Raw genomic sequence first — 27,796 nt, forward strand, 5'->3', positions numbered from 1 at the left:
TGAATTGACTCAAAACGTCATAGAAGAAAATTATAAAATCTTAAGATGAGGTAGGTATCTTAGCTCTAATTCTGCAAATTATTTAAGTACACACTCAAGTAATAGCTTTGGTCAGAAGCAAACAGATTAACCATGTGTTTCATCTTTGAGATCTATCATGTGCACAAATACTTTACTGAATAAGGAACTACTTAAGATCATACTTAAAAGTAAGCACATTTTAAACTGAAGGAAGGTATTTTGTCATTTGGCTTCAAGCACCTGAGAGGTGCAACATGGATGTTAAAAAAAGTAGTGTTTGTAAGTTGAACTACATTTCTCAAACAGAACCCAAAAGTTTTTTGGAATTTGACCTTAAATATATTATATTCTGTATTATATTATAATTCTGTAGTAGATGTATAATTCTGTAGTAGATGTGTAGGCTTTTTGGCTCAGATTTCTGTCATTTAATTTTCAGTTTATTTAAATTTCAGTTACTCCTCCCTTTCCATAAAAATATTAATAAGTTTTTTTAATTTTTTATGCAATTAGCTGAAAATCAAGGACTAAAAAATGTAACAGAATACTTTTCACTGCAGAAGGGTTAAGCCCTAAATTACATGTTCCTTCTTGGGTGTGCTGTACATGCTGGAAGGATCACATTTTTTTTTATTCCTTAAAGCCAAGAATGTTTATCATTGTTGAAAACTGTATTGTGCTGTGGAAGATTACCGATGTGCAGATGTGGAAAAGAGAGACTTCTTAATGGTTGCATCCCCTCTTTTAAAAACCTAAACACTTGGTGGTTTTCAGAAACTTGTGTGTTTTGAGTATGTGTATACAAGAGTTTAGCACAGGAATCTGTCATGCGCTAATCATCCTGTCCTAATATAATTTCCATTTTCGAAAAACAAATGAAATATTTCTTTGACAAGTCTCAACACCTGGGTGTACTAGATTAATGTCTTTCTGTGTATCACGTGACAAACTCAGAAGTAGTTTGAGTGTATCCTGGAGCATTAGATCTGGTGAGAGCTTTCTTCTTTTCTAGAAAATTTTGTTGTGCCATCATCACATGCATCCTCTTTTAACCACCAAAATCCCTTGAGGCTCACTGTCTGCTTTTTCCCCTTGAGTTAAAATGGTTTATTAGAGGTCTTTCAATTTCTTGCCAAATGTGTGAGGTTGCTGGCTCAGGTGATAGGTTCACACGGTGGACAGGGGACAGCAAGGATCTGAAATAACCTTGAATCTTGAGACTGTTTGAACCTTGAGACTGTTGCTTTCAGTAACACCACTTCAGAGAACAGGTTTGGTGAATGAAATAGAGACTGGTATTCTTTTTACTGTGTCCTCTTCCTGTGCCAGGTAGCTCCCAGTGAGGAGGCTCGCTGAAATTAAAATTTTACTGACAAATTAAAAGATTGTGAGGCTTTTCTTGGGTACTTCTACTACACTGGTTGTTGTGGCTCCGATGAATACGTAGTCATTCATTGAAGGTTTTCAGGAATAGCTGCTATGAGGAAACCTTGCACTGTGTTAAAAGAAACAATGCTTAATTTCCTCTAGAACTGGCAAAACAGTCCAGAAGGATATTTGCAGCTTCTTTATTTTCTTTGGGTTTTCTTGGGGATGGGACAAACCTGTTGTATTCTGGTTTGCTCAGTTTGTGCTGCCTGATCTCCTGAATTCATTTTCCCTCATCCCAGGGAAGGAAGATTTTCTGTCCCCAGAGAAAGAAAGTAACAATCAGCCTTTGTTAATGGCTTTAGCTTTGGACAATTGTTTTCATGTCAAGAAGAAATAAAATAAGAGGCTTTATTTTGTCTGTACAGTTGTTTAAGTACTAATCATGAATACGACACCAGTGGTTTATGGAGCTCATAGATTTAATACAAAGCTGTGGTGTTTCATAAGCACATTCTCTTTTTTATTCTGCTCAGGTATAATCAATAGATCTGCTAAAAGATGTGGTAATTTCATTGTTTTATTTTACCATACAGTGCCAGAAATATTTGAAAATGCAAGCTCTACTACAGCTGTGGCAGTGAAAAATGGTGTCACATGTATAATATTAAAAGGTTTTGGCCTTAATCATTAACCTTGGTTTGTTTCTGGTATTCTTACTCTGCAGGTAATGGTGCCTGGGAGACAAAACACTCTTCTACTTCAGCCTCTGCTGTCTGATACAGAATACAAAGTCACAATTACTCCCATCTATGCTGATGGAGAAGGAGTCAGTGTCTCAGCTCCTGGCAAAACATGTAAGTACAATTTTTCTGCTGATCTTTGGCCAGGATGTATATGAAGAAAGGCTTATTCTTTTGGCCTTTCATTCTTGACTGCAGCGATATATTTTAATATAAATGTGGGCTTATTTTGCGTGATATATGTGATGCAAGAGCTTTATATTAATCTCAGTTCATCGGTTTATAAGCAGTGGGTTGCTTCTAACTGACAGATTGTATTTTATATTCAAATACAGTGAATATGCAGAAACTTATTGAGTAATAAAGCCGGTAAGTCTTTTATAGATAACCCACCAAGGATAACCCAGCTAATACAGAAAATAATGTAAATTGTGCCTGCTGGGATAGTATCAAGCCAGCCATTGTACTGTTAGATGTTCTTTTGTGTGAGATCATTACATCCAAAAGGTCATTAGAAATACTGCTGAGCTTTTTATAAAAGTAGTTGCATTATCTCTAGAGTTCTGAACAAGTACCAGAAGATTACTCAGCTCTAACTTAAGTTGCCTCTCTACAGTATATTGATAGAAAAACATCTCATTGTGTACTGCTAGTCACGGTAGTATAATTTCATGGAATTATCCTCCTAATTTACATAGTTTATGCCTAAATTGAAATGATGTTTGTGCAGACACTTAAATCACTTTTAAATCATTCCGTTTGAAAGTGTAAGTGTTCACAAGCTCATGATTTATATTTTTAAAACCTTGTACACTTGGATTTAAAGAAACTATATAAATAAAAGATCTCCGAGTAGCCTGATATTTAAAAACAAACAAACAAAAAACGACAACAACAAAAAACAAGGGACAAAGTTGGGAACTAATCTGGAAATTCATTTTTTGTTGAACAAAAGTTGAAATTAGCCCTTTGTGTAACTTGATATAACTTTCTTAAATACATCAACAATAATCCACTGGCATAATTCCAAGGATGAATTTGTTTCAAAGCTTTCATTCTGGTAATTTTGCCCATAAATTTTGGAGTACTGGGTATCTCATGATTTTCATGTGCATGTCTGAGTTCTGTGCATGTGCTTGTATGAGTTACACTTGTAAAGGCTCAGTGTGGTTTCTTTTTAGTACCCTTGTCTGCTCCTAGAAATCTACGTGTCTCAGATGAATGGTACAACAGATTACGTATTAGTTGGGATGCCCCATCATCACCAACAATGGGTTACAGAATTGTCTACAAACCTATAAACAGTGAGTTTTTAAACTGACTTCTTTTGTCGTTTGTTTTTGACTGTACGTTTTATGTTTTAATATCATCTTTTGCTGAGTTTTGTACTTAAATCTAATAGTTGCAGCTTTAAAAGTTACAACTTTAAAAGTGCTATTAACTTAGATGTCTCAGTTTTTGAATATGAGAGTTTTGTAGAGTTATGGAATGATACAGGTTGGGAGGGATCTCTGGGGATCATCCTTTCCAGCTCCCAGATCAAAACAGGGCTAGCTTGGAACAGGTTTCACTGGACCTTGGCCAATCAAGTTTGTAACATCTCCAAAAATGGAGATTTCAAAACCTCCCTAGGCATCTGTTCCATTTTTGACTGCCCTCACTGTGAAATTATTTTTCCTAATATCTAATCAAAATTTCCCACATTACAAATTTTGCCTATTTCTTCTTGTCATCTTCCTGTTTGCCTCAGAGTCTGGCTCTGTTTTCTCTTCTCCCTCTCATTATGTAGTTGTAGGCAGCAGTAAAATTCCCCCTAAGACTTCCCTTCCTAAGGCTGATCAAACCCAACTCTCTCAGTCTGTCCTTGTATGTCATTTTACCCTGACTCCTATTTATTTCAGAGGCCACCTTTCCTTTTCCTCTCTCTCTCTTCTGTGGTCCTCCTGTCCTTCGACTTCCTTCTCCTTACAAAACAAAACTTTGGTTTCTTGACTTTTACTTCTGCCCTACTCCTGCCTAACAGGCAATTGCATTTTTATTCATGGACCATTTTGTCTATGCTGCATCTGCTCACCTGCACCTTGCAGCTAGACAAAATATTACCAAAGACAATGCTATTGTTTCTTAAGTCTATCCAGAACAGCTAGGAGAGGTGAGAAGGGAACTGTTTGTACTTCTGTTTTGGTACGGTTTTATGCTTTTCTGTTTTCAATATCATTTTTGCACAGTGTTAAAAGATGCTTTTGTATAAGAACCCCTTAGGGACTGTTCTGCTGGCTGGCATCTGCTGTCCTCTGTTGGTCCTGGCACACCATCAAACTGAGGAGATCTTTGGCATCCTATTTAGGGCAGTAGTAAGTCACTGAAGCAGAACAAAAGAGTTTTAACAGATGCCAGTGTCTAGCCCTGCCCTAATGAATCCCAGTGCTGAATTTCCCAAGTGTTTTGGGTCTTCTGTCCATACAAGGACTGCACACTGTTCTGAGCAGAGTGTCTGTCTTTGTGCATGTTAAGAAGAAAAAAAAAAAAAAAAAAAGGGAAGAAAAAGCAGTAACTTTAGGATTGCATGTAATGTTGGATAGGTCTTAAGATTTGTTTTTACTACCTGCTAATTTGGTGGATGGGCAAATCCTTTTCTAATTTTTTATTTCATCTTTTTTTTGCAGTCCCTGGTCCTGCGTTGGAGACCTTTGTAGGGGATGATATAAATACCATTCTTATTCTAAATCTCTTCAGTGGAACAGAGTACAGTGTGAAAGTATTTGCTTCATACTCAACAGGCTTCAGTGATGCCCTAACAGGCGTAGCCAAAACCTGTAAGAACGATTTCATGCTGTTCAGATCTCTACAGGCTGCTTTTCACTGTAACATTAGCTTTGTGCAGCTCCCTGAATAAATTTTCACATGGAATTGTTTTTCAGTTATGCACAAATTGTTTTCCTGAAATGGAAATCTCTTTTTAATCAAAGTATGTCATGCTTTACAATCTACTGGACATTAGCAAACAGGGATCATAAACCAGATGATACTATTTACCAGCGAAACATTTCATAAAATCATAGAATGGCTCGGGTTGGAAGGCACGTTAAAGATCACCCAGTTCCAACCCCCCTGCCGTAGGCAGGGATGCCACCCACCAGCCCAGGTTGCCCAAGGCCCCATGTAGCCTGGCCTTGAGCACCTCCAGGGAGGGGGCATCCACAGCTTCTCTGGGCAACCTGTGCCTGTGCCTCACCACCCTCTGAGTGAAGAAAGACATTTGCCTAAAAATAGATACAAACCTCTTTAATGGAAAATCTGTTTACTCTTTTTTTTCTTTTCTCTAGCTCCATATATAAAAGTATAATTAATATTTATATCTCTAAATCTCAATTTATTTTAAAGTAGATTTTTGGCAGAAGTAGTGCTTTTATAATACTTTTATACTGATTTTTAGTGACTGCCTTTTTAGCAGCGTTCATTATTTAGTCTTAACTACATTGACTGAAGTTTCTAAATTCTGATCTGAAAATTCACATATTTTTCCTCCCTTTTTTGGTTTTATTGATGACATTTTTGTAAGCAGCCTTTAAAATTATTTTTTTTTTAATGACTTTTATAATTCTGTTGTCGCTTTTTCTCGTGTGTCATATTTGAGGAATAAATCTAGTTTTTTTAATATTTAATTTTCAGTGTACCTGGGTGTGACAGATCTGGATGCATATCAAGTCCGCATGACTAGTCTCTGTGCTCAGTGGCAGCTTCACAGACATGCTACTGCATACAGAGTAGTTTTAGAATCGCTTGTGGGTAAGTTACTAAATCGTTTGATATACATTTGCAGCCCAACCCAGAGAACTGAATTGCATGAGTTAAGAAATTGTATGTGGTCAGACCTGTAGACTGGCTCTGGGAAGACTGGAAGTGATGGACAGAAGGAAGAGTTATCTACACATTGAAAGTTTCAGGACATCTCTGTCCTTTTACATCAAATAGATGTTAACTCGTCCTTTTTATTGGTGGGAGTTTTATCTGTCAGTAGAAGATATGTGATTGCATGAGCTCTTCACTGGTGTAAGAGACAGACAAAAATGAAGTGAATGCATTTAAGATTGTAAATAAGCCCATCAGGGATCACTCTGTAGGATTAGGGGAGGGAAGAAGGGAGGGAAAACTCTGATTGAATCCAGACCATGTTCACAGTCAGAACAGGGTCCAGTTTTGTCTGTTCTCATGCAGCTGGTTGTTAACTGTAGATTGCAGTAATGTTACTCATCTGGATAAGCATGAGGTGTTTTTATGTGGCAACACGTGGTGTCTTGATGCTTTTAGCAAAGGCTATATAGAAAGTGAAATATACTTTCTTCTGTTTCACTGTGATTCTCACGTGTAGCCAGAAGAGGTTATGGAGACGTCACTGTTTGTGCAGAGTAATTTTCTTATCCCCAGTAGACATGAAAGAACTTTTGAATGGTGACAAATTAGAAGCTTGGATAACTTGAGAGAAGTGTAGTTAATAACATTTAATGACATCTATCAAAGTTATCATGAAAAGTAATACTAATTTGATTACAAAAGAATAATGACATTTCTGTGCTATGGCAAATAGGTGGTGATACGGTTTATTTGAAGGCCTGAAATACAGACAAGCTATTCTGAAAGCAGAGGTCTTTGCTGACTCAAGAGAGCACAGATTTTCTTCTCAGCTGGGAGCTAGACAGTATTCTGTTTTCTTGGTGCCTCATTCCTCATCTATATAACTGCCAGAACTGTTTTAACTGAGCCAGAATTGTTTTAACTGAGCCAAGAGAGCCTAAATATGAGCAAAATGAGCTGAAGTGTGAACAATTGCCTCTTAATAACATCTATCGTGAAGAATTTTGATTGTCAGATAGGGTATGTGTCTCATCCAGGCAGTGATCATCTATTTTTATACTAATCTAATGCATCCTGATAAGCATCAGATGTTTTTTTCCCTTGGCAGTGAATGACTGGCATTTTGTGTTTATACTCTGTCGAATGTGAGAGCAGTTGCTTGTATATTTCACTGTAATACTTCTTGCTGCTACAGAATATGAATTGTGCTGAAGGTTTTCTTTTTATTATTAAAATATGCCTGAAGCTATTTCCAGCATCTAGGCTTTTTCCATTGTCAACATTTTTTCCAGTTCAGAATTTAATGGAATTTATCTGAAAACCCTATAAAACCCTATTCCTTAACCAACATATTTAATGGTTACTAGTGGAAGCTTGAGTACAATATGTAGTTCAGTCTCTTTTGCAATTACTAAGCAGATTACAGACTCTGAGAACCAGAGGCATAGACAAAAGATGCTGTGGAATTGCATAATGCAACAATTCCTCATTAGACTCTGATAATTTAGGACCGGATCCAAAGCCCATTGATGACAGTGTTAGTGTTTTTATTAGCTTCAGTGCAAGGGGTGAAATTCATCTCCTTTCCTGCAGATATCTGACACATCCCTCAGCTCCTACTTAATATGAAGGATGGAATGTCACAGAGACCTCTGCACAGAGGTGAATTTCAAGAAATAAGGCAGCATCTGGTTTATAGATTTATGTCAACCACTTGTCCTTCATCTGCTGTCATGTTCCCTTCTAATTTCAGACTTACATTGCACTATTCAATAAAACAGCAAAGGAAACTATGTTTTAATGATTTCTTTTTTGATTCCAGATGGGAAAAAGCAAGAGGTAAATCTTGGTGGAGGGACGCCTAGACATTGTTTCTTTGAACTAATGCCTGGGACTGAATATAAAATCAGTGTCCACACACAGCTTCAGGAGATAGAGGGCCCTGCTGTGAGCATCATGGAGACAACATGTGAGTAAAGCAGATCTGAGTTCAGCTAGCAGCAATAATGATTGATTGCTTCTGCTTTTTTTTTCGCTTCTTGCCTACAAATGTGCTGTTCCTACACAGTTTTGTTTAGCTGAGATTTTAGTTTTTTGGCTACAATGTGACTCCTCTGCAGAAGTACACAAAAGGCTGCTTTCTCCAGTGGATTCTTACTCCACAGCTTTGTATTATTAGTGAATTCACATTCAGCAACTGTACTGGACTTCTTAATGAGAATGAAACAGGGACAGTGGATTAGATCCTTTCACAACATGTCCTGCTGGGGGATACTCAGAAAGTCTGTGACTTTGTAAAAAGAAAAAGAAAAAATACAGAAAAACGAAGCAAACAGAAACAGAAATAGAGATTGTTTTGTATGCTGCAGCTCTTGTCATTTACAAAAATTTCTACCATGTGTTGTGTCTGAATATTATGCAGTTAAATGGGACTTTGATATCCAATCTACTTATGTATCTTAACAGAAGAAAAAACAACCTTTGTTTTATTCTCAGTAACATGAGACAGGCAAAAAAAAAAAATAAAAAGCCAGCAAAACAACCCTTGTAGCTGTTTCTACTCTCATGAGTTCAAAATACTGTGAAAGAAAATACAGGATGAACAGAATGAAATAGCCATACTCAAATGTCTCAAATTTCTTCAAGCCTGCTTCCAGTCTAGGTGATCCACTTCTCATACTACATTACTGTACACCACAGTGCTGTTACCCTTCTCTCAGGGCAGATAATATTTATCATTTTACCCTCCAAGTTCACCTGTCCATACTGAAGGTTAATATATAGGAAGAACTTCCACAGTGTATGATTCCAGTTCTCCACTTCTCGGTTCTCCAGGCTTCATTCTCATCAGAGGCTCAGAGCAGGGAGAGATAAGCAAAGATTCTCCAGATATTTTGGAGGAATGCATTTTGTGCGCTCTGTGTTTCAGGGAGTTAGGAGGAGAAATCAGGAAGAGCACACTTTGGTCTACATGTCCATTTGAGAAAGATGGTTTGTCATGTAAGCGGATTATTGTATCACATCAGAAAGGGACATGGTTTCAGAGCAGCCTCCACCTCTCTGTTGCTCAGAGGGCAGGTTTTGAGTCACAGTACTGCAACTTGTGACTTTCTAAATGGAAGCTCCTGGCCTTCTGTGTCCATGGAGGTGCTGGACTTTAGTTTCTTTGTACGTGATTCAGAGGCTTGGCCCTCTCTCATGCTGAAGCCAATGGAAAGGATCACATCAGTTTCAGTTGGAGTGAAACTGGTTGTAGACATGGGGTGTGTAATGAATCCTGTTTGTGCTGATCTTTCCCAAAGACAGCTGTCTTTTTTGAAGTTGTTTATCTAACTCTATCCATTGTCTATAAACATCACAGATATAGCAAACACCAAGTAGTTGAAGGAAAGATGTTATGTCACCTGTTGCTTCTTATGACAATTGCATTGACAAAACTTGAAAAAAAATGCTGTTGAACCAAAGTGGAAACTTTTCCTCAGCTATAGATGTGGAAGTCAACACATGTGCATGTTATCTCTGAGAATTCAGCCAAGGCTGTATTAAAATAGACTGAACAGACATCTTGCATGCAACAAAAAGCTGTCAGTTAGTGGTCATGTAGTCAACTAGGTTTCTGGGAGGTTGTCATTTCAAAGCTTATTTTTAGAAGAAGGAAGAGACAGATTAACCAGTCTTCAGAAACTCTCTATGGCAATCTTCGTAAAAGTTGCTGCAAAAAAGGAAGCTACAGTCCTGCGGAGCTGTGCTAGGAACTGCATTTCTAGCTGGAAGCATAACTAGACATGTCTAAGCATAACATAACATGACTTTCACAGAATTCAGGAAAATTTTAATCAGGACAGGCTGTGGTTTGCTCTGGATGCAGGCACTGGCTTGCTCTTGCCCTATCTCTCCAAGTTTTGGATTGCAGGAATAATCTCTTCTTCCTCCCAGTGTGGGTAGAGACTTACTTTCTGTAATGGATTGGTTGTGGTCGGAAAGGAAAAGGATACCGACCTTTTACAAAATGAATTAAGAATACTGTGTCAAGAATAGTGCCGCCACATGGTCTGCTACACTGGGACACCCAGAGAGGGACAGTTCCTGTAGTAGTTCAGCAATACATCGTGTCGCTCAGAATGAAATGCACCCACTAATTGCTTTATAATAGTTCCATCCTTATTCAGGTGCTCGTTAGAGGAAGACATTACATGCATACACTCACCTACCTTTTTTTTTTTTCCAGTTGCATGACTAGTTAGTTAGAGATAATGAATTTAAAATATGGGGATGAGTAGAAAATACAGTGTTTAATATAGATAAAATATATTGGGATTGTCTTTCAAGCATTTTTATATTTCTTCCTTTTATTCTCAAGTACCATTTCCAACTCAGCCACCAACTTCTCCTTCAACAACATCTCCACCACCTACAATCCCTCCTGCAAAAGAGGGTAAGTGCTTCATGTGGGGGTTTATAATAATTTTAAGGTGTTGATGCAGTGTTTTCTGCTTCTGACACTATTTTTAGACCTTTGGGGGTCAGTTTTCAGAATGCATTTGCTATGACTACACTGTTAAGGCAGCTGGCTTAAACTTAATGAGCCAAAAGTCTGCAATTGTTATTGTATTGTTGAAATTTGCAGAAAAGAGGGTTAATGTCTGTGGGATTTTCTTTTTACACAACTCCTAAACCATACATGTTTTGCAACTGAAGCAGATATCCTAGGGGTAATTAAACTTCTAAAACAGCTTGATTTTAAAAAATATGTCTACTTTAGTTAATGACAAAATTGTTGGCTGTGTTCAGGCTCTCCTCTTTAAATGTAGACTTCCTTTTATTTATCAACTGAACATGTAGTGTTTTGTACAGTCTCATAAATATTTCTGTGAGGGGAGCATTATTGTTGGAGACTGAGGGCCAAATCCGTCAGCTTGAAGTGGCTTGCAGCACTTCAGAATTTAATCCCTGAGTACAGGAAAAAAAGACCTTGTGTGTGTGTGTGTTTTAGAACTGCATAGCATCATTTTTCTTTTTTTTTAATCCAAGTAGTAATCAGCAGAAAACTAGAAATACAGGTATGTATCTTCCTGTCCCAGTCTCTGGATGTAGATGAATGTTTTTCTTCAAGATGAAATATGTTTTAAAACTAACCTTGCTTTGAGACTGTTTGATTCTGACCCTGAGCAATAGACTTGGATTCTGTAGTGTAGTGTGCTGGAGTTTCCCAGTTTCCAGGAAAGAGTGAGCAACTTGTGTGGGCATGTGTACAGCTCTGCAGAATATTTTGCACAAGAGCATGCTGAAATAAGATGATATGGGGGATACCTGCACTGCTCCTTAATATTGCAGTTATAGAGGAGTGAGCACTAGGCACTACAGAGCTCAGTGAACAGTTTTGAATGGACTTGTTTCCACAGGAAGCCTCTACAGTGGAGTACAGATTCTCTCCTATTGCTTACTGTGTCATGGAAAGAGTCTGGGATTGTGTAAATGCATGTGTGACTTTATTTAACAACCTAAATAAAAATGGTCACCCAGATTTTAAATAACTGTTAGGGCCTGAATGTGTATTCTGTGATAGGATCTGTCGGTGCCCATCATTCACCCCTTGTGGAGGTCAGCTGGTTCTACACTTGCACTGAAATCAGTGCCAGCAGGTCTGTGTGCTAAAACATTATTAACTAATGTTTAAAAAAGGCTTTGCATAACAGTAATATTTTCTTAAGTAATTTATGAGATTTCCCGAGGAGTTGAGGTGTTGCTCTAATTCTAGAACACTTGCTTTTCTTTCCCAGTGTGCAAAGCAGCCAAAGCTGACCTAGCGTTCCTGGTGGATGGGTCCTGGAGTATTGGAGATGACAATTTCAATAAAATAATTAACTTTCTGTATAGCACTGTTGGAGCTTTGGATAAGATTGGCCCTGATGGAACTCAGGTAATCAATGTAGAGGAACAGGGAGGGCATGTGCGCTATACAGGGCAGTTTACATTAGCACCAGAAAAGAATTATTGACATCATTTCACAATTCTTTTGAAAACATAAACTGCCTTATGATGGTATTTGTTTAATATCTCATTTTATACATCCCATATGGTAAAATTCATGACATGAATTTCGCTAGCATGAAGGCTAAGTATCACTTTAGTCACCTCTGAATTGGTCATGTCTATGCCTAAATAAGCTAAAAATTCCATTGATAATAAAAATTAAAGGTTAATTTAATTCATTTATCACCCACGGTGCTTCAGAAGATTATGTGCATCATGCATGCTTAGTTTAAACATGTGAGTATCTCCTTTCAACTCGGGAACACCACTTACAGACTATGAAGTTTAATACATTTTGTGCATTGTAGAGATTCAGTATATAGTATTGAAGTGCACTCTCTGGACTCGAATGGCACCATACTTGGGAGAGGCAATATTGAAGAATATGTTCTTGCGTATTTCTATTACTTGCTTCAGTATTGCTCCCTGACTGTAAGTTGCTATTCACTCATGGAGACTGAATAAAGTCCCTGCAGTTCTGTGTGAGTAACTGTACACGTGTACTGTAACTAGGATTTTGCTTTTGGGTTGGATTGGGAGTATTTTTGCCACAGTGGGTATTACTTTTCTCATCCTGCTGAAAGTATCAGGTGGCTGCCAAAGCTGCAGAGAGTAAAACTAAATTTTATTTAGTGAAAGCTTCTTAAAAAGAAAAAAGTTCTGCATTCAATTTAAGGATAAAGCAAAGTTACGAGATAAATCCCTGTTTTAAATGCTCTGATCGCTTACTTTTTGCTGATGCACTGGGTGGTGCTTTAATAATGAACATATCTTCTGTATGCACAGGTGGCAATAATTCAATTCAGTGATGATCCCAGGACAGAATTTAAATTGAATGCATACAAAACAAAAGAGACGCTTCTTGAGGCTATTCAGAAAATAGCCTACAAAGGAGGAAATACAAAAACAGGTGAGAAAGGTCATGGTTATGATGCAGATTTTCTTCCTGCTGCTCTCTGTACAGCATTTCGATTCCATTTGTTAAGTAGTTTAAGGTATCAGTGCAAAAACAGTGAGAACATAGTATCTCCAGCCTGGAGATGAAAGGTAGTGCTTTGGCGTTAGAAAATCTTTGGAATCTGTGGTTTACATCCCTCCCCACCTACTGCTGGGCACTCATGCCTTTGACCAACAGTGAGTTCAAGGATCAGGGAGAGAGGGAGGACAGGAGAGCGAGTTAGGCAGAAGTGAGTGACTTTGGGGATTGTGGAAGTTGAAATGGGGAGTAATCTGAAATCAACTTGGCAAGAGCAAAAGTGAGAGGAGAGAGAAGGTGGGAGGGAGCTTGCAGAGCGTGTAGGAAAATAGTGGACAAAGTGGAGGGTCTGTTTGGTTAAATGCCAGGACAGTTGAACCTCAGTGGTATGTTTAAGACTGCGCTGGGTGAAGAGGTCTGTAAACTGAATGTAGTTACATTTTAATTAATCCCTTAGGATAGCTCTCTGATGTGAAGAAATTAAAGATGAGAACTGAAAGGTTTAAAGTCTGAGTTGGAAACCATATGTTTTATTATTCTGAGACTGCACAGAAATTTCAAGCAGCTGTTGCATTGCATCAAATCTCAGTAGTGTCAAAATGACACGTTTTCGATTTTCTCAAGAAAATGCTACAATGGCACTTTCAGTTGCTACCTGGACATGCCCTACAATGCAGAAAGAGAATACTTTGTTCTCTCTAACCTGCAGAGAGTACCCTTTTCTAACCATGTCATGTTCTTGAACTTCACCTTCTGGATTGAAGAAACTGATGGCTGAAGCCATCGTATTTTCAAAGATTGGGGTCAAAATTAAACTTCTGAATCTCTAACACCCACTGAATGCACTAACTTACAGACTGCTGAGGACACAACAGGTCCTCCTGAAATCCATTTATAGCTAGGTCCTCAGCTTTCTTCAGTCTCATGATAATTATTCAGGTCTTAAATCATACTTCTGTGTAGACATTTTTGAGACAGAGTATGTGGAGATTTCTCCTTTTATTGATAGCTGACATCATATGAAAAGTCAATAGAAATCGAATATATGTCACAGGGAAAGCACACTGTCATTTTTTTCTTTTTCAGGCAAAGCCATTAAACATGCGAGAGAAATCTTGTTCACTGGAGAGGCAGGCATGAGAAGGGGCATTCCAAAGGTTTTGGTTGTCATTACTGATGGGCGATCACAGGACGATGTGAACAAAGTCTCCAGAGAAATGCAACTAGATGGTAAAATGTGTAGATTTAAGAATTATTCACATTTTCTTGTTTTTTTCATTACACATAACTACATACGTTTAGACAAAAGATAAGGGTAATTTTTGCTCCAAAACAATTTCCAAGATTAAATAAGACAGCAAATGTTGAGAACCTCAGAATATCACTAGGATATGGTTAGATTCCGGATATATTTTTGTGATTAATATTACTGTTTTTCATTTTGGAAGCAATTCTAAAATCATGTAGCAGTTAATGGAATTGTTCCCATAATGGAGAATTTAGAGGGCATGATCCTAAGAAACTGCTGTTTTCTATGAAATGTAGTCTTACGGTAACCAGCAAATTGAACTGTTTTGTTTTCTGTACAAAAGGTCCTTTGAAGTTCTTCTGTTTGTTCTTTTGCTGGTTCTGATCTGCTCTCATCTTACAATAATTGCCTTTAGGATTTATTTATTTATTTATTTTTAACACTAATTTGGTTGGTTATGTAGAGTTGTTTATGTAGAAATGATTGATACTAAGGGTTGTATCAAAATCGTAAGGACACAGTGTGCCACACAGAATGAAACTTAAGGACAGGAGAAAAAAGCCATAATCATTCTGATTGGAGGAGATCTAAGAAGAAATTAGATTTGTGCTTTTTAAGTTGCCTTTAGGCTTCGGGAGCTCTGAAGGTACCAGGGTACATTACTGATTACTGAAATCCAATGTAGTCATTGAGCTTCATTGCCTGCTCGTATCATTGTTAGATGTTGAGTTCAGTGCCTTTGCAAATAACATATTGCAAAACAGTAGAGCATGGATAACTTGTTTTAAACAGCAATCAAGAAACCAACCTCTGTATTTGTCATTAAATTGGAATCTGTCCCTAAACAAATAAACACGAAAACATGTTTAACTGTCAGGTAAGTTTTGCGGTTGCCTTATTATCTATTAGACTTGGAATGACCTTGAGAGAAGAAGGCATATCACGGGTATTCAGTTGCTGACTGGGACATGTCAACCTAGTTACCCTAGACAAATAACTTCCTGCCTCCCATTTCCTTTTGTGCATGTTGCCTTCTCAGGCTGCAGCTAGGTTGGAGCAGGTACTGACTTGTATCTGTGATAGAGACCAGCATGAAGAGATGCTGATGTTGGATGAGACATGAAGTTGTTGTTATAATATATTAAACCAAAGTTTTGTTATGCAAAAAGCTCTGCAGAAGGTAACAAAGGCCCCTGGGCCTCATTCAAACTTAAAGAAAATACTGTTTGACTAGAGTAAATTTGGGCCTGGGCCATACATGTCCATTAATAATATTCAGGCTGATGCAGACAGGGTTTTTCTTTATGTTTTATGGGAAGGAAAATGTAGAAAACCTTTTGGTTAGTTTGCTGCTCATCAAACATATAGGATATAATTCCCATTTCCTTTCATTTCATTTATTTAAGTCTGAAGTCAGGCTCAAATTTCAAAATACATTCATGTCTAATACATAGAACAGATTTGACCAGTGCAGTTAAATTGTTGATGAAATGAGAATGCATTTCAGTGTTCACTCATGAGACAGCAGTAGCTTCAATATTCTGATTAATATATGGCACAGAACAAAATCTGTGAAAAACCTACAGGAAATTATTTTCTGTGCTTTGTATTTATGATATACTCAATGCATGGAGATTTTTATGTGTAATACAGCACAGTATTAAATTAGAGAAGCATTTAAACATATGCTGAAACTTTAAACAACTGAGTAATCTTATATGTCTTCAAAAAAACACTTGACCATTAATTTTACTTAACTGATTAAGCCCAAATGGCCAAAAGAAATATCTCACAGATAACGTATTACCTTTCTTTTTGATTACATGCATGCATTTTCTTGTGTGATAGGATAATAATAAAATTTCCAACATTGTATTTAATCAGGAAAGAGCCAATGCAAATACAGTTGTGTTCATATTTTATTTCCACTCCTCAAATGAATGACTCACAAGAGTGTTCTTTTTTGTTTTACAGGTTTCACCTTTTTTGCTATTGGAGTAGCCGATGCTGACTATTCAGAGTTAGTTAATATTGGCAGCAAGCCCAGTGAAAGACATGTCTTCTTTGTGGATGACTTTGATGCCTTTACAAAGATCGAAGATGAGCTGATCACTTTTGTTTGTGAAACTGCATCAGCAAGTTAGCCATTTGATTTATACTTGCTTCTAAAATAAATGCTAAATACTGTGGGGGGTTTTGTAACTATTTCTTATTAAGAGGTATTCTTGAAAATAGATCTTTTAAGCATAATTTAATACAGGTATTGTAACTCTAATGCTATTTCCATAGAAGATTAACGAGATTAAGTTGTTACGACTTCAAAATAATTAATGGTTGTTTGCCATAAATCTAGACTAGATCCACTGGTTGTAAGAAAGTTTCTTCAGATTCAAAACATTGTTAATGTTTCAGAATTTAGTCATAAAAAGTTAATTGCATTTTATTTTGTGTGCTTTAACCATATGTAGGAGCAGAGTTAGCTACATTCATCTTTATTCCAATCACAAGATTAATTTATTACCGGAGACCCAAATGTTAATGTTTATATTATCATAGAAACTAGAAGAGTTGTGGCCTACGGAAAAGAGTAGAACAGGCCCATACTCTGAAATCTATGAAAATGCCACGCTCCAGACTCTTTATGAAAAGGACGGGGAAGACATTCTGGAAAAACACCTAACGGTTACAGGTCAATAATTCACATGGTTTTTGCTGTATGCCCCCAAAATGTATAAGCCAGGAAGTAGGCAGTGTATAGCTGATGTTAATCACTTGTGATTTTAAAGAGTCCTTGTGCATGGGACGGTGAGTTGTCAGAGATGGTAAACGCAAGATTGTTGCTTGTATCCCAGCAATTCTTTGTTTATGACCATAGTCTCTACTTTCAATGGTAGAGATAACTTTGAATGTTGAGAATACTCAATGGTAGCATTTATTTGTCTTTTGAGCTTGTATTCCAAAAGTGATCTCCAAATATAAGTGCCCTAGGGTGCCGTATTTGACACTCTGCATCTAGGCTTATTGATTTCCCAAGCCACCTTTCTTGGAAGAGATTAGTGTGCTTTCTTACCTGCCAGAAGAGAGATAAAAACCAGACTTACAGCTAAATGTGTGCACACGTCTTAAGGACTGTGTGCATCACTGGTCTCTGTCTCTCATGAAGGAGTTCAAAAAGGTACAGAGAATTCTAGCTAAAGGAATTGAGCTGGAGGTGAAGTTAGGTTGAAATGCACAGATAAAGAACAGGGCATTTGGTTAAAACCTAATATAAGAAATACTTTTTTTACTCAGTGGGCAGTGAATTTGTTGCCACAAGAGAGGTTTTGAAGACAGGTTTGTAGAAAGATTAAACATTCGTGGACAACAGATCAGTAAGGGGATGTTATATGGAGCATGCAGGGATATACCCTTTGACAACTTTGATACAACCATTGTGGATCCTGAGGAGTAAAACTGAATGGAGTGATGGAGTGGAAAGTGGCCAGGCTTGCATGCATTTCCTTAACAGCATCTCCTTTTGCCACTGTTGGGGATAGAGTACTGAGCTGAGTAGACCATTTTTTTGACCTAGTAGAACATCTCTTATATCCTTAAACGTTTCTTTCCTTATTTTATTTTCAGCCTGTCCACTGGTAACTAAAGATGGCAACAATTTTGCAGGTACGCTATTTTTGTGTTTGTTTTTTTTTCTGGATTTATGGATTTTTTTTATTACATTATTTTCTCAGTATTAGGCAATAAAATTCCCTTTATGTTAACAGCTGTTATACAGATGGTGATATGAAACTGATGCAATCGACTTTGTCTTTTTTTTTCCTGTAATGCGGTATTAATTTAATTTAAATTAATAGAATGTATATTTTGGTGCCTTGCAGGATTTAAAATGATGGAAATGTTTGGCTTGGTTGAAAAGGAGTTTTCAGCTGTTGAAGGGGTTTCGATGGAACCTGGTACATTTAACGTTTACCCATGCTACAGACTGCACAAGGATGCCCTGGTGTCCCAACCTACCAAGTATGACTTTATATGTAAATATTTGTAAAATACACAAAGATGATTGTCCAGTGTAGGCAATTATTCATTTTAAGGGTTGGTATTTTCACATCAGAAGAGCAGAGAGGCTAGTTCACATCTACCTTATACTAATAAATAGAAAGAGCATTTGATGTCCCAACTCCTCAACCAGTTTTCTTCAAAAATAACAGTTGTGGGTAAAAGTAGGTAAACTCAGTGGCTATTGGAGTTTCCTCTATGAGCCAATTTCAGGCATGTGCAAGTTTGGCACCTAGCAATTCCACACAGGCATATGTCAGTAGTACTTTGTGAAAGATATCTTTGGAAAGTGGGTTGAGGTCTCAGAGTGCAGAATGGCCTATTGTTAGAAGGGTATCACTAGAAATTATCCTGGAAGCTGTTGGTAGTCTATTAAGGTTTACCTTTGCCCAAAGTGAGTGGAAAGGGAGAGAGAAAGAGAAAGAATTGTAGTCTGAGTTGGAGTAGGAAGCTGCTTTTGGTCCCTAACTGAATCAATCTATATCCATCCATGAATTCAGAAGAAGGTTATCCTCCTAATGTTAAAATGAGTGTGTGAACACTTCCCAGTACCTTCCTGAGAGCCAGGGTGTAGTTCAGTGTCAAGGACTATGTCCTGGCAGAGATGTGGAGAAGATAGTGAGGGAACCTCCCACAGAACTTCTACATTTGTTCCTCAGAGAGGAAGTGATGGAAAAATCTCCACTTCTTCTCTGAGCAGTGTGCACGTTATGTTTGATTCTACCTTGTCCAGTCTCCCCAGTTTGTGTTAAGTGGCACCAGAGAAAAGTAGTGGCCCTAACACTTCCTATGGGAAGTGTTAACAGGATTAAGGATTTCTTAGCTGAGGTAAATAACAAAGAACAACAGTGGGAAAAGTTTTTTAAATTTTGTATTTGAAGTCGTCTTTAGTCTTTTTGTGTGATTATCCTTTTATGTCACAGTTGGAGCCATGGTTTTTGGAGCTGTGTCATATTCTCCCTGTTTAGTTTCCTTCTGAGTCTAGATGGAGTAGAATTTCCCAGGATTAGCATTTCTCACCTCTTTTTTCTTTTATGCTTCTTCCTGATTGGATCTGCTGCATTTATATACTCTTACCTAGCTGCCACCCCAGCCCAATATTACTGCTTCATTAGGCATTCAGTCTCTTTCGTGGTTCAGAATACTTTTCTCTTGACAATCTACAGGTATGTCTGAATAATACCACTTTTTTTTTATTTTCTCATCTCATCTGTGCATGTAATGCCATTAATGCTCCATATTAATTCATTAATTCTCCTATTCCGTATTCCCAAACATTGTGCTTTCCCCACCCTACTTATTGAATTTTGTTTTGTTATCTCTTTTTAGAATGGGTGTACTTTAAGGCTTTGTTCTTACATCTGTTTAATTCTCTCTCTCTTTTCTCTGTGGGAAGTTAATGCAATATTGCCTTTGGTCATCTACAGACCATTGTGTGGTATTGATCGTATATCACATTTAACTCTTTTCCTAGCATGATACATATCTCTACATATTCAAAGTGCCAGAAGACCTTTAGGTGGAAAGGATCATTTTTTGGGAAAAGAAATGGATTATATAAACTTTTCAGGCTTCTTTCAAATCCCTTTACCATGATTTAAGGAATTAGGCTAATTAACATTTTCAATATACAGACAGTCATTTCAGACATTTCTTTGTCCCACCTTGGGATTTGACAATGAAAGGTAAAATTAAATTGGAAGTACTAAATAACAAGCTTCAGGAAATGAAATAAAGTAACATGCTTCTTTTATATCATAAACTTCCTATATCTTCCTCAAGAATTCTAGGAGACCAGGTTGTATATCTGTATTTATGGTCTGTTTTGACTGCACATTGTTATATGTTGGCTTTGAAATGTATAAATTGCATTCCCTATAATTTACAAAGCATCCTGAAACATTGTATGTTGTTCCAAATTTCTATCCATTATTTAATGACAAAGGACACTTCTATTGATATAGGTCTTCCAAGCAACTTCTGTTTTCATTGTCTGTTAATTCCAAAAATAGTGAAGGTCTTGCACATGGCTACTATGTTTTACAAGCCTTTAACATAATAAATTTCAATTTTATTTCAAACTGACCTCTGATTTGATCTCCAAATTTATTTTAAAAAGTTTAGGGCATCTTTTTAAATTTCAAGAAAAAAGATAAATTCCTCATTTTCCCTGAGTATTCTTTTGATAGCCATCTAGTTGATTAGATTTTACAAACACTTACTCATATTGCTTCTCTTTCTTGATTTCCAAAGACAAATATAGAGTGATACAAAATGCACTAAGTGAACATCTGATGAGTTAAATCAGCAGATTTAATGCTTGTTTCAGTTTAAAAAACATTACTTCTTTTACAGGTATTTGCATCCTGAAGGTCTCCCTTCTGATTACACCATTACGTTTCTATTTCGCATACTTCCTGATACACCTCAAGAACCATTTGCTCTTTGGGAGATTTTAAATGAACAATATGAACCACTGGTTGGAGTTATTTTAGATAGTATGTATTTTAGACAGTATCTTATCTGTGATTTTTTTCTTTAACTATATGAATTATTCATTCTGTGTCTGGAATGATTATTGCCAATGTTTTAACCTGCTGTTAGAACAACTACCTGAATTTTGAAGGTCACAGTCATGGTAGATGTTTTATATGTTGAATGTAACTGAGCTTAATTTGGAGTTGAAGTCAAATTTTGAGTACACTGTTGTAAATTGTAAGTAATGATACTGAAAACCATAGAGTTGCACCTGATGAAAATTGATGTAAATGAGATCTGATTACTACTCATTTGCATTAAAGTTTCCATTGCTCTGTATCTGGTTCTAACAGAATCTATCTTGATATATAACAGTGGTACTGACGGCAGGGCTTATGTAGAGGCAATGTAATCTGGTGGATAACAGGTTTAGAGCTAGAGAAATGAAATCCTGATGACTCTTCATTTCTTCTTGATTGGAATTCCACAGCTATAAACAGCTATATATAATTTATAATTTAGAATGATTCAATATTTACTGTTGAAAAGATGCAGGTACTATGATAGCTGTTCTTTATAGCTGCTAATCTTCCTTTAAAAATGTGATCTATTAGTACTGATCATTCCATCTTTCCTAGAATTTTTTGTTTATGTCATGTTGACATAGGTGGGAATTAGGCATTTATCTAGGCTGAGGATCTGTGCCTCAGTTTCTTGCTTAAGTCCCACAGAGAACTAGTGGGAGAGTGGGATCAGGTAGATATATGAAGTAGACTCCCAAATACTGGCCTGTCCTTCCTGTCAAACCAGGAAAGAGCATTTTGACAACTCGTTACTTTTCCACACAAAATTTTGATTTTCATACTCATTCATAAGATAAGCAAATTTCAAAACGTTGAGCAAAATGGAATTCCTTTTCTTAAACAGTTCTACAAAATATATTTTTTTTGATGTCTTAGAAAAGACAGCTGACAACTCTGGTTTTCTTTGTTAAACATAAAATTGACCTTTTCAAATAATATATCAGGCCTTTTCTTCCTCTAACGCAGAGCCCTTATTTTTATTTTCTCACAGATGGTGGTAAAACACTGACTTTCTTTAACTATGACTACAAAGGAGACTTTCAAACTGTGACTTTTGAAGGTCCTGAAATAAGGAAGATATTTTATGGGAGTTTTCATAAGGTTGGTAACAGTAATAGGAAAAAAAAGCACTCTAAATGAGAGCTTTTCGTGTTTTGAATTCTTCTTTCATATGATCATCCATTGCAAAAAGAAATATATTTTGTTTATTCAGAATCATCTACTAAACTTCTTAAGTCTCTTTGCAATATTGAATTAACATTATACTAATAATTGTTTTCATGATGAAGCTGATGTGACCAATTTTCATCTCATGCTTTGTGCCTCTATTTTAGAGTTGGTTAAAAATACTGCCTTGAAAAGTAATTTAGAACGAAATTGGCTTTTTCTTTTTAAGTTTGCATTGGAAACGTTACCTAAAATGTAAAGAAAAACTCCTGCAAAGAAGTTATCCTTCAGAGTTGTTATTTTTAAACATATTTTAAGGGAGTGTGACAGGAGTATAACATGTTGAACTTATCTTGGCTGTAAGAGATCTTTTAACATTCTTTCCAAAAGCAGATGAGGTAATGCTGAGACTGTAGCACATATTTGTTGTGGAAGGCACACTGATTCACTTTTATTCCTGATATTTATGTCCTTCTTAAAAACAAAACAAAAAAAAAAAAAAAGAAAGAAGAAAGGAGACCGTGAATTGAGGGATAGTATTCACAGAGCTTAACTTCTCTAGACTTCCTTTTTAGTTGAAGGAGCAAGAAAGGGAAGGCAGGTCAGAACAGGAGTCTAATACTGACTCTTTTAAGTTGTGCTTTGGGAGAACATGTGAGGCCATGGCAAATTCTCCTTTTAAATATTTTTCTCTCTTTTGAATTATGATCCTAGCTACAAGAGATCAAATTCAAAGCTCCAGCTGAGCCCAGAACAAAGCAGCTACAGGAGTTCTTCGTGGCCTTCTCTTATACACACCTTGGGCTCTGATCTCCACACAGGATACTGATATAGGACAGATGATACATTTCTACCAGTTCTTCATCTGGCCTGTCCCTGGCAAAATAAAAATAATATTAAAAAAACATGCTATTTCCTTTGCTTAACTGAGGTTTACTAGTGACAGGATAGTTGTGGCTAGGATTGGCCTTTCTGTTGGGAACGGCTCCGCTGCATCAGCAATGGACAACAGAGTGATTTCAAGGCAGAAAGAAAAATCTTTGTTGCTATGCTCTGCTTTTCTATGCTGCATTTGATGTGATTTGATATTTTTTCAGTGTAAAAACTTCACTGTGAAGGGTTTTTCTGTGTGGTAATGTATAATTCACAGAATAACTTTTACTGCTTAGCTTTGGCTTTACAAGCAGCTATAAAGGTAAAATCCAGTGCTATGTAGCAGGATTGTACAAGGCCTAGGAAATATCACGGACCACATAAATCAAAGGTTCTGCGAGATCTGTGTGGTATATGAACTTTATGTGGACCTTTTTTTCAAGAATAAATTATTTTCTCCCTGAGTCAATGACGGAAGTTGCCACTTCTTACGCAGATGTTCCATAAGCAGAGAAATAAGCCATATTGATTAAACAGGTTAAAATCATGGAGTAATTCAGGTTGGAAGGGACCTCTAGAGGCCATCAACATTATTTGCTATGGATCAGTCTCAGTTTTGATAGCAAACTTGAAATTAGGAACTGATTTCAAAAAATGCCCAGCAAATTAATATATCCTATGTGTTCTTTTGTATGTTAAAGCATCTTTTCTTTTACTTAGTTGCATGTTGTTATCAGCAAGACTACGGCCAAAATAGTTATTGACTGCAAGGAAGTGAGTGAGAAGACCATTAATGCAGCAGGGAATATTAGTTCTGATGGCATAGAAGTGCTGGGAAGAATGGTCAGATCAAGAGGACCAAGAGACAACTCTGTGCCAGTGAGTAGAAGAAGAATACTTTAAACCATAACTGAAAATCCTAAAAAAAAAATGAATTTGGGATTGGGATCTTTGCATTTTATTTTAAAAATAACTTGTATTTGAAACAGAAAAGCTCCATCATTTCAGAAATTCTGCAAAAACCTGCAACAGTTCTCAACTTAAGCAATATCTATTTTTAATATTTTAATAAGCCAAGTCATTGTTCAGATGTTATTCTCAAACACATACACAAACACAGTCTACACTCAGATATGGCTTGTGTTCCAAACTGCATTACACAGAGTAGTGATACAATATATAATTCACTTGCCTGGAATTATTTAGACTTTGTAGTGATAATTGTTCCTCGTGTCTCCTATTCCCTCCTACACTTTGCCCCCATGCACACTGTTTGTTCATTAAATAATTTAACTGGTTTAATGCAGATTGCCCTCAAAAAAACCTGCCTTAGTATATCTCTTTCTTATTGAATCATTAATGAGTTCAATATCTAAATATTAAGATATTTGAAAATGAGAAAGTTAGGTACTCTTTCGTTCCTCTGAAATTATTCTCCTAGCAGCAGTAACTGGTCATTCAATTTGCATGGCAACCTGTAGGTCATTTTGCCTCAGATGTCTTTAAGAAGATTTGTTTCAGTTTTTCAAGGTACATTTAGTTGCTGCGGGAGGCTTGCCAGTCTGGTGAGGATCTTGGGAAGACTTTGCTTTGCAGCATTGTTTGCTGATTTTCTCTGAACTTTTTTGACCCTAGAAAGAGGTTAGCATAGAATGTGAACCTTGAACTCAAGGCTTGATTTGAATAGGAATGAGGTTTCAAAAATGTATTTACTTGTTATTATATGGAGATACTCTGTTTAGTCAAAAATGAGCCCTCAGAATATATCTCTGTGTACAAAAATGAGCCTTTAGGGCTTAAACTTACAAATAATAATTATATCAAGCCTGTAAAGACAATTACACAGAGAAACCTTTGTAGTCACTTTCCAATAGAAACAGAAAAAGGCAAATGTAGAAGAACTTGGAATTAAAGGAGGCTTTGTAAAGAGAAGTGGAAAGAAATGGTGTCTTTTGTTAGAACCGAGGAATCTATAAGAGATAAGTCAAATTACCCACTCACTGAAAAATTTGGTTTTGTTCAAATGAACTGTAAATCTTATATAAGACTACAAATGTGTAGCTAAAAAAATAACTTATTTAATCCATACAAATGTTTAGTTGCCATCAAATTTTACCACATATACCAAATTACAAGCAGGTCAAGAAAGCATGCAAATACCATGCCTTAATGTCTCCATTTTGCACATTTTATTCATAATGAGAAGAATTTGTGTGAATAGTCACATATAAGTTTTGAATGAAAGGAGATGGTTTCTTACATTTTACAAAAGTTAAAGGGCATCAAAGGAAGCTGGTGGGAGGCAGAATAGTGGTTCTTCACACAACAGGTAGTAATCAGCGCAGCTCCTTGCTGAAGAATTTTGTGGAAGGCAAGTATTTATGATTCTAGGGATGTCTTGACAAATTAATGGAAGGGAAATAGTTGGTGTTACTAACTGTGAAGAAACAAATCTGGCGCAGGAAATCCCTGATCTGAATGTCATGGGAAGCTAGTAGACTATAAGGGAGAAGTATGACTTAACATCTTTGTGCTTACTTAGATTTCACTTGTGCCATTGTTGAAAATGGGGTACTGGGACTTAGTCTGTCCCAGTATATTCACAGTTTTAAGGGGCTCATGAAGCCACGAATATAAGAAAAATACATTTTTGTAAAAATTTTTAAAATAATTTTGAATTTGAACATTGGAATTTTTGGATTGTTCAGAAATTTTCTGTTTTCATCAGCTATGTTTTAATGAAATGCTTTTATTTTAGTTTTAGGGATGTTTGTTAATTAAAATACAGACAACCTATTACATTGGAATAATATTGTGGACATTTGCTTCTGACCGTACTTAACGTGGAAAAGTCTAACATTGTCAGAAGGTTTTCAGTGTATTTTCAAATAAATGAAACCAATTAAATCACGTGCATTTCAAAGTTGTTGATACTGTCTTTCACAGTATCCTTCTGGACAAAATGTCCAGCATACAGCTAGATAAAACCATAATGCAGTAAGTGAACAAGTGACTTATGAGTTGGTCTTGAAGGGTAATAGTAAATGGGGTTACATCAGGCTGGTGTCCTGTCACTAGTGGGGTTCCCCTGGACTCCATTTTAGGGTCAGTACTCTTTAATGTTTTCATAAATGACCTGGACGCAGGACTCAAATGTATACTAACTCCGTTTGCAAACAACACTAAATTGGGAGGAGCTGTTGATTCTCTCAAGGGTAGGGCAGCCTTGCAGAGAGATCCTGACAAATTAGAGGGCTGGGCAATCACCAACTGCATAAAGTTTAACAAGAACAAGTGCTGGATTCTGCACCTGGGAAGGGACAACCCTGGTTACATGTCCAGACTAGAGGATGAGAGGCTGGAGAGCAGCCCCATGGAAAAGCATTTGGGGGTTCTGGTTGATGTTAGGTTGAATATGAGTCACCAGTATGCTCTGGCAGCCAAAAGGGCCAGCACTGCCCTGGTTGTATCAAGCATGGCATTCCTAGCTGGTCAAGGGAGGTGATTGTTCCACTCTGCTCTGTGTTGGGGTGGCCTCAGCAAAAGTACTCTGTGCAGTTTTGGGTTCCGCAATATAAAAAGGATATAAAACTGTTAGAGAATGTCCAAAGGAAGGCAAAGATGGTGAATGATCTAGAGGGCAAGATGTGTGAGGAGCACTGAAGTCCCTTGGTTTGCTCAGCCCAGAGCAGAGCAGGCTGAGGGGAGGCCTCATGGCGGCCTGCAGCTCCCTCACGAGGGGAGCGGAGGGGCAGGCGCTGAGCTCTGCTCTCTGGGGACAGCGACAGGACCCGAGGGAACGGCATGGAGCTGGGACAGGGGAGGGTCAGGCTGGGGGTTAGGGAAAGGTTCTGCACCCAGAGGTGGTCGGGCACTGGGACAGGCTTCCCAGGGCAGTGGTCATGGCAGTGAGCCTGCTGGAGTTCAAGAAGCATTTGGACAATGCTCTCAGACACATGGTCTGAATTTTTGGGTGGTCCTGTGTGGATCCAGGAGTTGGACTCGATGATCCTTGTGGATCCCTTCCAAGTCAGGATATTTTATGATTCTATGATTTACAAAACAATTTTGAAGGAGTATCTCCCAAATCAATGTTTTTTCCCACCGATGCATATAGTGTACTACAGTTTAATGAATAGACAGAAATTTATCTGAGGTAGGTAGGATAAAAAGAGGATTAAGCTAGAAGTTCATAACACTTTTAACAATCCTTATTAAGAGGGCATCTCCAGGTTAGAAAGTCCAGACTTCTAGAGCAGAGAAACTTGACCCTGACAAGCAGCAAGTAATGATCTTTATTCCTTCAGTGAGACGGAATGAAAAGTCAAGGTTTTAAACATTGTTTATGTAAATTCACAAGCTTTGTCTTTATTAATATTTAATTTTCATTGAAATTTATTTATTTTATTTTATTTTTTTACCTCCATGTGTGTACTGTTAAAAGAAGATGTGATGTAGTTGGCTGTTGGAAAAGTTTTGCAAAACCATGCCTGATTAGATAAGAATGGGCAGACTTTTCTGTATTACTGGCTCTGCTTGCAATATTGGATATCTAGAAAGCAAAATCATTATGAATACACAGAATTATGAATAAATGCCTAATGGTAGCAAAGAAAGCTTTGTTTAGCTATTTAGCTTGAGTCAGAGCAACCCACATAATATTTTAAAATAAGAATACTGACTCATTCAACATTTGGATGGTGAATACAGCAATTCAGAGAAAGTCTATTTGGTCTTTATTTTACACCAACATGTTTTGTTACTATGGATCTCTATCTAGATTGTGTAATCCAGTATATGAATGCATATACAGGCCTATGTAAGGCTGTATAAATTTGGCCAATAATGTCAGCCTTCCATTATTCAGGATAAGAAAACAGCTTGGGATGGACTCAGT

General features: G+C 37.1%; 1 protein-coding gene across 6 annotated transcripts in view; it reads left to right on the forward strand.

The window, feature by feature from the left end:
• COL14A1 (collagen type XIV alpha 1 chain) overlaps nucleotides 1–27,796 on the forward strand; it is a 127,638-nt gene that overhangs the window by 63,878 nt on the left and 35,964 nt on the right. For all 6 annotated transcript variants that reach the window (XM_080578761.1, XM_080578763.1, XM_080578765.1 and 3 more), the window contains exons 20-34: nucleotides 2,117–2,246; nucleotides 3,314–3,436; nucleotides 4,799–4,948; nucleotides 5,805–5,921; nucleotides 7,810–7,956; nucleotides 10,348–10,422; nucleotides 11,768–11,907; nucleotides 12,807–12,930; nucleotides 14,083–14,226; nucleotides 16,220–16,384; nucleotides 17,867–17,905; nucleotides 18,121–18,259; nucleotides 20,654–20,796; nucleotides 21,851–21,960; nucleotides 23,620–23,778. In XM_080578761.1, coding sequence (XP_080434887.1) covers nucleotides 2,117–2,246; nucleotides 3,314–3,436; nucleotides 4,799–4,948; nucleotides 5,805–5,921; nucleotides 7,810–7,956; nucleotides 10,348–10,422; nucleotides 11,768–11,907; nucleotides 12,807–12,930; nucleotides 14,083–14,226; nucleotides 16,220–16,384; nucleotides 17,867–17,905; nucleotides 18,121–18,259; nucleotides 20,654–20,796; nucleotides 21,851–21,960; nucleotides 23,620–23,778 — 1,905 coding nt within the window. The remainder of the gene's footprint in view (nucleotides 1–2,116; nucleotides 2,247–3,313; nucleotides 3,437–4,798; nucleotides 4,949–5,804; nucleotides 5,922–7,809; nucleotides 7,957–10,347; nucleotides 10,423–11,767; nucleotides 11,908–12,806; nucleotides 12,931–14,082; nucleotides 14,227–16,219; nucleotides 16,385–17,866; nucleotides 17,906–18,120; nucleotides 18,260–20,653; nucleotides 20,797–21,850; nucleotides 21,961–23,619; nucleotides 23,779–27,796) is intronic.

The sequence above is a fragment of the Anser brachyrhynchus genome (assembly GCF_964034855.1).
Source record: "Anser brachyrhynchus genome assembly, chromosome: 2".
Taxonomy (NCBI): Eukaryota; Metazoa; Chordata; class Aves; order Anseriformes; family Anatidae; genus Anser; species Anser brachyrhynchus.